At 41.3% G+C, this 12,676-nt stretch overlaps 1 protein-coding gene across 3 annotated transcripts in view; it reads left to right on the top strand.

The window, feature by feature from the left end:
• The window catches only part of NICN1 (nicolin 1, tubulin polyglutamylase complex subunit), an 88,298-nt gene that overhangs the window by 37,752 nt on the left and 37,870 nt on the right, over positions 1-12,676 (top strand). For all 3 annotated transcript variants that reach the window (XM_085625048.1, XM_085625047.1, XM_085625049.1), the window contains exon 3: positions 7,906-8,091. In XM_085625048.1, coding sequence (XP_085481174.1) covers positions 7,906-8,091 — 186 coding nt within the window. The remainder of the gene's footprint in view (positions 1-7,905; positions 8,092-12,676) is intronic.

Raw genomic sequence — 12,676 nt, forward strand, 5'->3', positions numbered from 1 at the left:
ATCTCTTCTGTGCTAAGGAGCAAACTTGGTAAATCGCAAGTACGCGACAACACCTCAGCAAACAAATTGGTGTAACAAATTAGCCCTACCACTGCGCCAGACCTTTCGGAAATCCTAAATGCAGGAAGTAGACAACAGAGTGGACAACCTGCAAGCTTAGGAAAAGAGAATGTGATACAAGCCTGAAACTCTATTCTTGGAACATTGCTGGTTTGGAAACTAAAATAGAAAGCGATGATACTGTACTTTTCTGGAAATAATTTGACATAGTCGCCCTCCCGGAGACATGGGCAGTCCCACTGCCCTCTCATTACATGGTACTCTTACCACCATAAATCTGTGGAAAAAACAAAATAATTTGGCCGCCCCGCTGGGAGAGTGACTACATATATTGCACTGTCCCTAGCAGAATAGATTGAGTTACTACCTGAACTGGACATGGCATGTTGACCACATCCCTTACCATCTCAACACAAAGTGGGCTCTAATCATAATCAACATCTACATCCAGCCAACTCCTCTTTCAAAAACAAAGTTACTGAGAAAATTCAGGGATGTGGAATTCCTATAGCCCGACGCCATTTTTAATGTTTAGCAATATGAGCCTATGTATAATGCTTCCAGAATGCTCTGTGATTAGATGCAAATATTTGCAGAAGCTTAGCAGCAAGATTGAAGACTCTTTGCTTCCAAAATAAAATGTTCATAAAAAAATGCAAAAACGTTTTGCTAAACTACTGTAAAATTTTAGGTGCCATTTCTTTGTAGCATAATTTAGTAAAATGTGTTGATGTATGCTTGCTAGTATTTCCCATGAATATTCATAATGGAAAATCAGTGTAACCAGTTTCAAAATGATTATGGGAAACATAAAAAATAAACAAGCATTGGTAAAGCCAGTAGGTATGAAATTGTTGGTCAGCCTTTCCAACTTGTGACTTGTTTTGTCATGGTTTTTGTAAAAGCTTACTGGTGTGGGAGCTGCAAGGCCCTCACCATTATAACAAACATTGACAAAAGCTAAAATTGTTTTGGTCTCATAAAGCACACATTGCCACAGTAGTTCCTGGCACTGACTGTGTGTCGATATGCTCCTTGTTTAGGAACAGAATGCGCTGTCACTCACAGTGACGCTAGCCGATAGACAGAGAGAGACAGACAGAATTTTAATACACACAAAAGGTCATGGTTAACGCCAGACCTAATTGGGGGCCCAATTATTACATAAAGTCACTGATGCCAGTGTGGGTTTATTGTGCTGGGGGTGTACCCACCCCAGGGAAGGGACCCACTGGTCCCAACCTTTTACTTACCTGTAACGCCACTAAATCTAGTATTTAAAGGCACCCTGGACCCTTGCTTCCTCAGACCAGAAGAAACTACAAGAAAAGAAAAAGAAGGACCGAACAGCCGTGCTGAAGCTAACAAGAGGAAGACGCCCACTGACTTGGCCCCAGCCCTACCGGCCTGTCTCCACTTCGAACCTGCTCCAGCGAAATCCCGGTGTGAACTGCAGCCAGCAACCTCGAAAACCCCATAGGACCTGCCTGCCTTCAACCACAAAGGCTATGTCTCCCATGACCACCGGATTTGTTCATCTCCAATCTCTGGCTCCCGCCGGACACAGCAAATCCACACCACTCTGCACCCGCCGTCCACGGCCCGAGCTCAAGTGGGCAAACACCACGAGGAGGTCTCCCCAGTGATCCTGACCTGAGATCCGGCGACCCCTGACCTGCATCAAACCTCCGGCTGACTCCTGCAGCCTAAATCTGGAAGGCCCTCATAACCGCGACCAGGAGCTGGTAAGTAGATCCGACCCTAAAAGGCACCCCTGCACCGGACGCCCCACGGCCTTGGGTGGCCAAACCCACGGTGCCTAGCCAACCCCCAACATCCCAACTTACCTCTCGAAGTGGTGGTCGGACTCAGAAGACCTTCGTCCTCAAACCTGCAGTGCCTTTGCAAACCTGAAGTTCACCATTGCAAACAACAGGGCGCCCGACATCGAAACAGCACCCTGCACGTGGCCGCCCGATTGCCGCTGAGGGTGCACCTTTGGTGTTACTTTGTTTCCCCATTGCCCTGAGCTAAAGTCCAGGAATTTGCTCCCACAACCAAGTTCCCTGCTTGTCAGCAGCCACCAACCGGAGGCCCCCTATCCCCCATTGGATAACATTGGGCCTCAGCACTCTGCAGCCGGCCGCCCTAGTGCAGCTGAGGGTGTAACAAGAGTGCATCCCTGACCCTGGAGGACCCCTGAGTCTATCCCCAGAACCTTAACTCCCACTACCGAATATTTACCCTAAAAACAATAACACTATTTTCCTCCATAGAATAACGTTGACTGTTTTTCTTGGAAAAGTTTCTGTGTGGAGTTTGAAAACCTAAAGAAATTCTTTAAAAATGTACAAACTAACAAAAGCGATTTTACTTACCTGTTTACAGGAAATGTCCCAGTGTATACTACACTGTGTAAGAAAAGTAACTTACCGGTAATCTTACTGAAAATCCTATACAAAGTATATGAATTGTATTTACAAAGCATTGCATTTCTCAGAAACAATACTGTAAGTCAAAACAAAGTGCATTTACAATTGCAATCCAAACTGTGTTACAAACTGTATATTTACTGCAAAGTACTTATCACTTACCTGTGCCAGGCTTGCTTGGTTCTAGGAGATAAAATAACTAAAAGAATATTTTTATACAAAAACAATTGGTCTGAAGTTCAGTCTTTGAGTGTATGAATTAATTTGCTGACTGAGTGTGTACAACAAATGCTTAACACTGTCCTCTGATCTGATCTGCTCTCTGTAGGTGTGGTACATGCCACTTGGGTTACTAGTTGAGTGTCTCATTTGCTGATAACCATTGACAATGTGGGATGGGGTGTGCCTCATCGATGGAGGGGCGGATCTTTGTCAGTGGGATACCAGATCGTGGCTTATTCTCAGAAAAATGCACAGATGACGCATGCATACAAGATGTAACTGTTCACTATTGTTGTCTGATGCTCAATAAAGATATTTAAAAAAAAAAAAAAAAACACTGTCCTCTGATAAAACCTTACTGCTCAACCACACTAGCACAAATAGAGAGTAAGGTTCTATCTAACTTTACCTCTGCCTACCTTTGGGGTTCCACGGGACTCTGCACACTATACCTCACTTTGGTATAGTATATTCAGAGCCAGCTTTCTACAGTATATATGAATGTTTTGCAACCGAAATGCGGTCACAAAACATCCGCATTTAACCACCAAATTCTATTTGGTGGTAACCCATTCGCAAAAGGGAAAGAGTCCCCAAGAGACCACTTCCCCCTTTTATGAATGTTTTTTAAAGCATTTTTTAAAAGCAGCCAGTGGCCCCATGCACCACTGCCTACTAAAAAATGAAAATTAAAACGTTTCATATTTGGTTTTGAAACGCATCCTGTTTTGCTTTAAGGAGAACAGGCTGCATCCATAAACAAAAAGATTGTTTTATTTAAAAAGCAATCAAGGCATGGTGGTCAGCTGAACCCAGCAGGCCACCATCCCTTGATTCTAGCGATTCCTAATGGGTTGCAAACCATGACCTACCTCATTGTATTCATGAGGTTGGTCTATTTGCAACCCACTGGATTTGCAAATGAAACTCAAAAGAGTTTCATACATTTGAAATAGAGATTTCCTAATACGATTCACAGTTAATTGTCATTAGGAACTCACTATTTCCAACTTGCATACATGTGGCTCTATATCTCTTCCTGAAGATGTAGAAGCTGGGAAAATTCAGTGTTGTCACTTTATTTAGAGGCGGGTGATGGAGAATCAAGTCTGATTCTGTGGCGTATTCTTTTTAAGATGATTTTGGCAAAAAGCCACTGATGTCTCTTCTTGTAGAGGTGGATGTTTCGAAACACAGTGATGTCACTTCCTGTAGCAGTGGAATCTGATAAATTCAGTGATGTCACTTTCTGAACAGCTGGATGTTGGCAAATGCAGTGCTGCCATTCCAGTAGCAGTAGATGCTGGGAAATTCAATCATGTCCCTTTGTGTGGAGATGGATGATAGAGAATGAAGTCTGCTTGTCTGTCATCTTCCTTTACAGATAGTTTTGGTGGGAAACAAGTGATGTCACTTCCAGAAGAGGTGGTTGCTGGCAAATGCCTTTCTGCCACTTCCTGTAGTGGTGGATACTGGGAAATGCAGTGGTGTTGGTTCTGTGGAGATGGATGAAGGAGAAATGGACTGCAAAAGCCAAAGAAAATAAATGTTTTACAGAAACTTCAAATTAATAAAGAGCTAGTGCATACTACGGCAAGAGTCAATAATGGCTCAGTATGTAAGTACAGATATCAATGGCTCTGAACATTGTCCTTCATAGGGACTTACACAAGAAGGTAATGGATTTTTCCTTTGAAGTCAGTACTTTGCACCAATGACCGATGTAGTCCTTGAGAAATGCAAGTTATGACTAATATGTCCATGAGTAAGATAATCATTAGTTATTCAAAGTGTGCTTATCAACCTTCTCAGAAATACTAAGTCCTCAAGGCCACATTAAATTAAAAAGATAAGTGATCTTCTTTTGCAAATTGTTCTACTAGGAAACAAAGGTTTTGCCCCTTGGTGCAATTTACCAGTACTACAGTTACAACCACAAATTCATAAATGTCCCTCCATGGAGTATACCCCCTTCTTTTCTAGTGTTTAAGAGTATATAGGATCACTTTCCTCCATTCAAGCCTGGGTGGTCTTCCATTGTGCAAGATCAATGGCTACTTAAAGGAATGTCATTTGTTAAACCTCCATCTTGTCTCCCCTTCTTTCTGTCCAAACGTTCACAAATTATGTCCAGCTTTCTAATTGGTTCTACATCAAGAAAAGGTGCACTTCAAATCAGGCCTCTGACATCGGCTTTCTCTGCCTTACCAACATGCGTAAGCTTCTTCCCTTTGGCCAAGTTACCTGCCTCCCAGCTTTTCCACACACTTCTTCACATCTTAATTACCCTTGTACTGCAACAGGTCAGTTCTCAGTCTCTTTCTCACTGCACCACCATAAGCCATATTTGCCTCCTTGTAGTTTATCCCCCATCGTCTTAGTTGTGTTCCTGTCACAGTCTATTCTGAGGCTACCTGGACTCTCCCTTGTCGTTTGAATGCTCAACACTTCGATATGCCTAGGTTTCTACTACTGCACCATTGCACTCCATACTTTGCTGCAGTGTCAACCGAACACTCTTTCATTTTTGATTGGCCGTTTTAACCATTCTTTTCTGGGTTTCGTTTTATAAGGATGTTTGATTCTCCATAATTGCAAATAGTTCCAAGACTCTTTTCATCCATGCTGAGCAGAACTTCACCCCAATATGGGTTATTTCTCTGCATTCGCCCTCCAAAAAGAGAAGCCTTCCCAAAATTCTAACACTTTACCTGCATGCAAATATCTCACAAAACCATACTTGTCACATTTCTGAAATAGGTAACCACCACAAGTATGGACAATAGCTTTTACCAAAAATCCCAGAGGGCCTTCTAATATCTAAACTATGATTTTTGTCGTACTTTTTGCTAGGCACTACAACCAGATGCAAAAGGGATATTTTATAACTGGTCAAGCATCCCTCACATTCTGTTTTTTGACCCCCTCCACATAATTTTCCGTCCGCTGTTTATCAAACTCATTCCAACATTTTCATCATGTGCCATTCTCCCGAACCATTTCCTGAGACTTAAGGGAGTAAATACTCTTACCACGCTCATTAGCCTTAATTGTGTCCCCTCCTTAACATGCTACAATTATTTTCTTCTACAGTTTGATAGGGAATATAGAATGATGTTTTTGTTGTAATTTCCAAAACGGCTACCGGAAGTAAAGAAATGACATGATCATGATTCTCACCTCTGGGCCTTCGCATATATATATGTATGCTTTGTGGCCCATAAAGAAATGTGCTAAATACTGATTTGGACCATGTTGTTTAATAACATCTACATGTACAGTGCTGCAGAACAGCAGAATTGTGCTTTTATAGCAATTTAAACACTATGGTTTTGATTCACAAACATGGAGTTCAACATCTGGCAAAAGCAATTTGGTCCTGGTGAAGGTACTTGCCTTGTGCACGGATGTCTGTTCAGTAACTAGACTTGTCTGTTGTAGCTCAGCCTTTCTTGTATATTAAAGTAGTGGATATGAACCTCCTTTCTTGAAAAGGCATAGACTCCAGGAAGCAAATTCTACCTTTAGACTAGGGATGTATTGGTTTAGTGCTTTAAGCCTGTCGATATTAGCAGGTATGGGTCCTCCACCTGTGTTGGTCATGGAGCACATTCCACAGAACCAAGAACCGACCTTAAAGGCCCCTATAAGACACCCCCATAAAATGTCTTCTCATTTGTCACCCTCCAGGAGATAACCCTAAATTCCTCGAAGACCTAGCTGACCTAATTTCAGTAACCTCCCTAAAGAACAATACTGACATTATATTTTAGAAGATCTTAACCTACACCTGAACAATGCGAAGGAGCCCCCAGTGCAAATCCGTACCACACTCTTGGAAGAAAACTATCTTACCAAGCACTGCAAGGATCAAACCCACAACAAGGGCTCTACCCTCAATGCAATCATCTCTAAACATGACACAATATCCCTGCATGCCATCCATCCGACTGGTCCGACCATCATCTAAACTTTTTTAACTCAGTACCTTTAATCCAGAGCCCTGCCTCAAACCCAGACGTCTTAAGTGCTGGGTGAGGAACTTCTACCAAATCTCCCATGAAGAGTTAGAAACTCAACTCCCAAATTCTTCCTCCTCCTGACCTCTCCTCCGCGGACAACCTCCCCAACCACTACAACACAAAAATGACAGAACTCATTGAAGCAGTCTCAGCCCTGAAACTCAAGAAGTATCCCCTCCAGATACTGGTTTAACAACGACCTAAACTATGAAATGCATCAAATACGTTTAGCAGAAAGAACCTGGGGACAACAACCACCAAATGCAATCTCTTGATCCTCCGGGCCGAACGCCTTAAATATAAAAAAAAACATCTTCAGAGAACAATCCTCTTTTTTCGACAACAACTAGACCTGTCAAAGAACAGGCTCAAAGAACTATTCGACATCATCAAGCAGAAACATCATCTTTCCCTCAAGACACAAATACCAATTTGATAAATAAATGCGAAGGATTCACATCATTCCTCTATGAGAAAGATTCTAGTATCAAACTCTCACTCCAGCCTCTCACCCCTTTACCTCACACCAAGCAAGGATGCCCCCTACGAAATAACCAATCCACCCAAGACTGCCTCCCCCCCATCAACACAGCCCCCTTCCCTCAATACAGCTCATATTTCTTTTCTAAATGTTGTTTAGTATTTTTATTGAATGCTGTGCACTAACTCTCATGCTTTGCATGAATATTGGTGTACTTGGAAATCCAGTGAAAGCAGGAATCATGATTTCCCTTTTTTCTGTGTGGATTCCCCTGCGCAGGTCCTGCGCCTGGTCTGTCAAATGGAATGTAGCCTGTCACATCACTTTGTTATAGAAGGGTGAACTTGGCTTAGATCAGCAAAAACTCCTTAGGGCATTTTTGGAATGTTCATTTGGTAATTGGATGAACTTTTTGTATGAAACTTCAGTTGCAGAAGAATGGTTTGGTAACAAATTCTGTAAGTGAATTAGGCCAGCTGCAAAATGTATTTCTTCCTGTGTGCCGCCTAGGTGGTAGAGAAAACACGTGTGCTTTCTGCTCTAGATGAGAGAAATAATGTTTTTTTTTTTAATGCTCTAGTGACCACATATGTCTGCTCTGGGATATTATTAAAAGCTTCTGGCAAGCCTAAATGACAGCTGCAGTCACAGTATTGCCCTCAAAGCTTGTTTCTGTTTTGTTTTTCAGTTGCAAGTGATCCAATTTAAGAATTACTACACAGCCTTCCTGACTGTGCGGATACAACAGAAAAGGCCTGCAGAGGTGGGTGAAGGTCCCTTGAAGTGGCGCACCTGCCTGAGGAACTACAGACTGATGCCAAATCCACACACAGAAGAATGTTCTCACGATTACGTGTCCCTGTACAGGCATCAGGTGAGAGTTTTTCATACTATATGTGAGCAGGGGAACACAATATAGGTCAGACTGTCACCGTCTTTCTAATAACGCACATTAGCGACCTGATGGGTGATAGCGCGAAGTTGGGGCAAATTTTAAATAATATGGTTTAACCTTTTTCTTACCATAACTTACAGAGTTATACACCATTCCGCACAGGCTTTGAATATACTCTCTTCAGGTGACGGGCCTTTGCCACTGTGTTTTGACGGAGGTATGCATTATAATAAGTTAAATCACAAATGTATTTTCTAAGTTCAGTCAGTGATGACAGTTTGAATTTGTTTTAAAAGCTTTATTTCTCATTAAGAGATAAGTAAAATAAATGTTATTCTTTTTATTCAAATTAGTTGTTCAGTTCAAGTAAGGTTACATTTAAAGAAGATGGGGAGATAGAGGGACAGAGAGGCTCGTCCTCCTATCGATAAGTAAACAGTGGCTACAACTAAGTTTACAAAAATATCATCAAAAGTATGGTTAGAACGGATTATCAAATAATGCATCAAGCATGTTCCAAAAAGGAAAAATACCCTAGTCTAAAGAACAGGACCAAGAGAGCATGAAGCTCAAAATTCAATAAAAGCAGCATAACCTCCCATATGGAGTAGTTCATGAAACTCAATAGAATCTCAGCAATTAGGCAAATATGCATATAGTTGCAGTAGCAAGGTGTATTTTTAATTAAGCATCAATAGTAATATATTAAGATGAGCAGCGGTAGCCATGGTCGTCAGGCAAAGGGAATGGGGGAGAAAGTGGATGTTTTTAATCTAGATTAGGAACACACACTAATATAAAAAGGCAAAAAGGAAGTTGTAAATGTGAAGCACGTATCTCCTCTTCAGATCCAATCAGTAGACAGCATTAGTCCGAGAGCTATTTCAGCTTCTTCCTTTCCCACGAAATAACACAAAGCTTGCAAAGTTTTATCATAAAGGTTGTTACAGATGTTCTTCATATGTGGCCTTTCTATTCATAAACCTCCTTTCCCACAGGCAGCGATCGCAGTCTAACTTTCTAATGTAATAATTTCATTGGGTTAACAATGAAATATGTAAAAGAAGAAACATCAGCTTGCATGATATTGTTTGGCAATACATTTAATTAATACAAACAAAAAATTATGTTTCAAAATGAACAACTCTATTTAAAGCAATACGTGTGTTGTATGAGAAATAGAAATTCTTGTTAGCAGAATAAAGTGCTTCTTTACCAAAGCATTAAATATTTGTTTATTAAGAACATTCTGCAGATTTGGCAAATATTTCTAAAGATGTCAGAATAAGGTAATGCTTTTTAATCTATTGTGTGCATTTCAGCATGTTGAGTTTGTTTCTAGTTGAAAAGAAACCGTCCTTAAACTTTTCTAAACTTAGTTCTAATAAGTATGCCTGCTTAGTGCATTTTGCTCATTTAAATTGCGTGTCATTTCATTTTAAATTGCACGTTAATCATTCCACATATAGTTATTTATTACATTTGCATTTTAGTGAATAATCTTTCTCACGGGGATCACCAATTTATCATTTTACAGTTTTGCTCTACATAAAACATTCAACTTATCTATTAAATATGGAATATTCATCAAAACTCTCTTAAAACATAATATTTCCCTTTGTATTATACATTTGCTTAAGGGTTATTTCCCTTGATCTGCTTTTTCAGACATATTGATTTCCAGTTGCCCTGCACCAATCCCCATCACTAATTAGCCCCCCACTAAATTATTGCATAGGTAGATGTGGATGTAGGCCCTTGTTAAATGACGCGCGTGGTATGCTGACCTTTTCAACCCTTACCAAAATCTTCCTCTGATGACCACCAGCACTATCAAGTGATAGAAAAGCTTTCACTGATGACACTGATGTGGTTGCTTCTGCTAAACACAACATTCTAAGCTGCACCATGTAAATAAACTGCCTTGCCGTGATTGTAAATTCATGATTTACCACCATTGAAGCTAGCTGGGAGCTATTAGTGATAACCACAAACAGCACCCATTACCATCAAAAAAACTATTTTGCCTTGAGAGCATGGGACTAAGGAATGAAGGGGAGACTTTGTGAACATTCAGGTGTCCTCAAAATGTCTTTCCGTTTTGTTTAGTTACTCAAGCTAAAATAGTGTAATGTTTGTTTTGACAAAGGAACCTAGTGACATGATACAAATTTAAGATCCACACTGAGCAAATCACTTTCCCATGTGTCATGCACAGGAATTTAAGAAATTAGGACAGAAAAAAAGACTTCAAATCATTTTCACCAGGAGCACTCCTGGTGCCTTTAGGCAACCAGAAAGTTTTGCACAAGGTTCATTATGTAGTTTTTCCTTGCAAGGTTATGTTCTCGCTGGACCTTTGCTGCCTACACTAAAGACTGTATATAGAGACAAGCACACATACAGAATTTATAAAGAGATGAGCACACATACAGTAGAAAATAATTAGTGTATTCATTCATTTTGCAGTGAAAAGCTGCAGACATTCCTTTGTCATTGAAGAAAGGTGCTAGGGACCCACATAATGCATTGTGATTTAGACCAACCCCTGCTCACTGTGTATTTACTTACCAGTGTCTATGAATCCTGCAACAGATTGAGGACCATCTTTGAGGCTGTTCTGAACATGCACAGCTAATTCTCTACTCACCTTAACAACATTGTTCATGAACAGTGGTCCTTTAGCCCTCACCTTGGGCTACTGCAGTAAATCATTCACTCATTAGGCATCCCCACTACAACAACATATATGAACATTACATAATGCACACCGGAAAAAAAGACTTACTTCACATCTATCTTGCTCCTGGTTTGATTGAAAATCCACATCCAATGGATGTGTCCCAGCCACAACTACTTGAAAGTGGTCCCAAATAATATTGATGTTATTGTCTGATGACAAAGAATGTGGACACCGGCCACATACTTTGTGTTTGCTATGTGAGTCTTTGAAGTAGCAGTCGTCTTAACTGTGACAGCCATCTCAACTGTGGTATGCTTATGGCAACACTTTGCCAACAGTGTTTAACTACGTGCCACTGTTTTCAATGTGTAACCTATGCAAAAGAAGCAAAACACAGTTGTCAGGCTCCTAATGAGACTCATGAGAACTGGACATTTCTCCCCTACCCTGCAGTGGTTACTAATGGCCACACATTTACAGTACTTCAAGTCACTTACTACAGAGCCCGCCTTTTGTAGATGGGAAAATTCCACTCCTGTGAGTTGAAACACCAAAGCAAGTGTCCCTCACTTGTCCTTCTTCTCCAAGTATCACAATATTGCAAGTCATGTAGACAAAGTCAGGCAGCTGCACAATACACATCAGAGACAAACCCCTCAATAGAAACCATGTAATTCACACAGTGAGGCCCGTCTTAACCTTGACTAATTTCTAGTGCCAGAAGGCAATATCTCCACCATATTATGTATCTAGAAAAATGTATGGCAATGTTGTAACCATATAATACACTCAGACTAGAGGATGGTGATGCAAACTGTCAAAATTAAAGTCGTTTTATGCCAAAGAAGCACTTACAGCTCTCAATAAACCCTCCTCCTTCCACTGGTATCCTGCACCATCCAGTTTGCTCCCCTTTGTACTACATTCCTTTGCTCTTTACTAGCTACCCACCAGCTGGATGGTATCCTGACTTGGCTGGAGCTGTGGTGGTAGACTGGGTCATTGTGAATGGAGTGTGCTTAAGGCTGAGAATACAGAAGTTATTGTAAGAGTTGAATAATCTATTCAAGCTTTCCCATTCCAGGCATGTAGAAAGGTTTCCAGGCTAGAGACAATCCATAAATAGTCATCAGTAGTGAAAACTATGCATTTGGCCTTTGGCACCAAGCGGTGGGAACCCCTTCCAAATAGGTCGATATGCGGGGCAGGACCCGTGATGGCTGTTTGACTACAGGGCTACCCCGGTGTAAGGTGAGGTCCCACGTGGAGTAAAATCTCTCCCAGAACGGGATGGAGTGATTATACGAGACACATAAGTCCAAGATAACTAAGGAGCAGCTATCTGCCCTTATTCAAAGTAGTATAGGGAAATTCTCTTACTATTCCTTGTTCCAGGGGGCTTCCATGCCCGCCCTGAAGAAAGTCCAGCACCCTTCATGGGGCAGCAGCGGACTGAAACATGTTGGCAATAGGGTCTTAGGACCATAATATCCCTACTGACCCATTTCTCTGTTTTTATTGTCCCTGACAGGTCCAAGAATAAAGGGAAACTGAGATCTGACAGCGGATTTTTAATCTTTATTCCCCTGGCCAAAAACATCTCATTAAGTGCTCCCTGAAAGATGGTCGAGCCCACCCTGACTTCTAGGCATCAGGGTGTCCCGATGATGAAGCATGACACCACTAGGGTGTGTGAGGGAATATAAAACAAAAGGACGTGCCTCCTTTCCCACTCTATAGTGGTGGTACATTCACAGCTTCACATAGGGTTTCCCACCTATTGTAAGTTCAGGGATTGTTCCAGGAGACCTAACCATTTAACAGTGGTTAGGGCATCAGGGGAGTACTTTTGGTGAAATAGTGTTACAACACGGGAGGGTG

Source organism: Triturus cristatus, chromosome 9 (genome assembly GCF_964204655.1).
Source record: "Triturus cristatus chromosome 9, aTriCri1.1, whole genome shotgun sequence".
Lineage (NCBI taxonomy): Eukaryota > Metazoa > Chordata > Amphibia > Caudata > Salamandridae > Triturus > Triturus cristatus.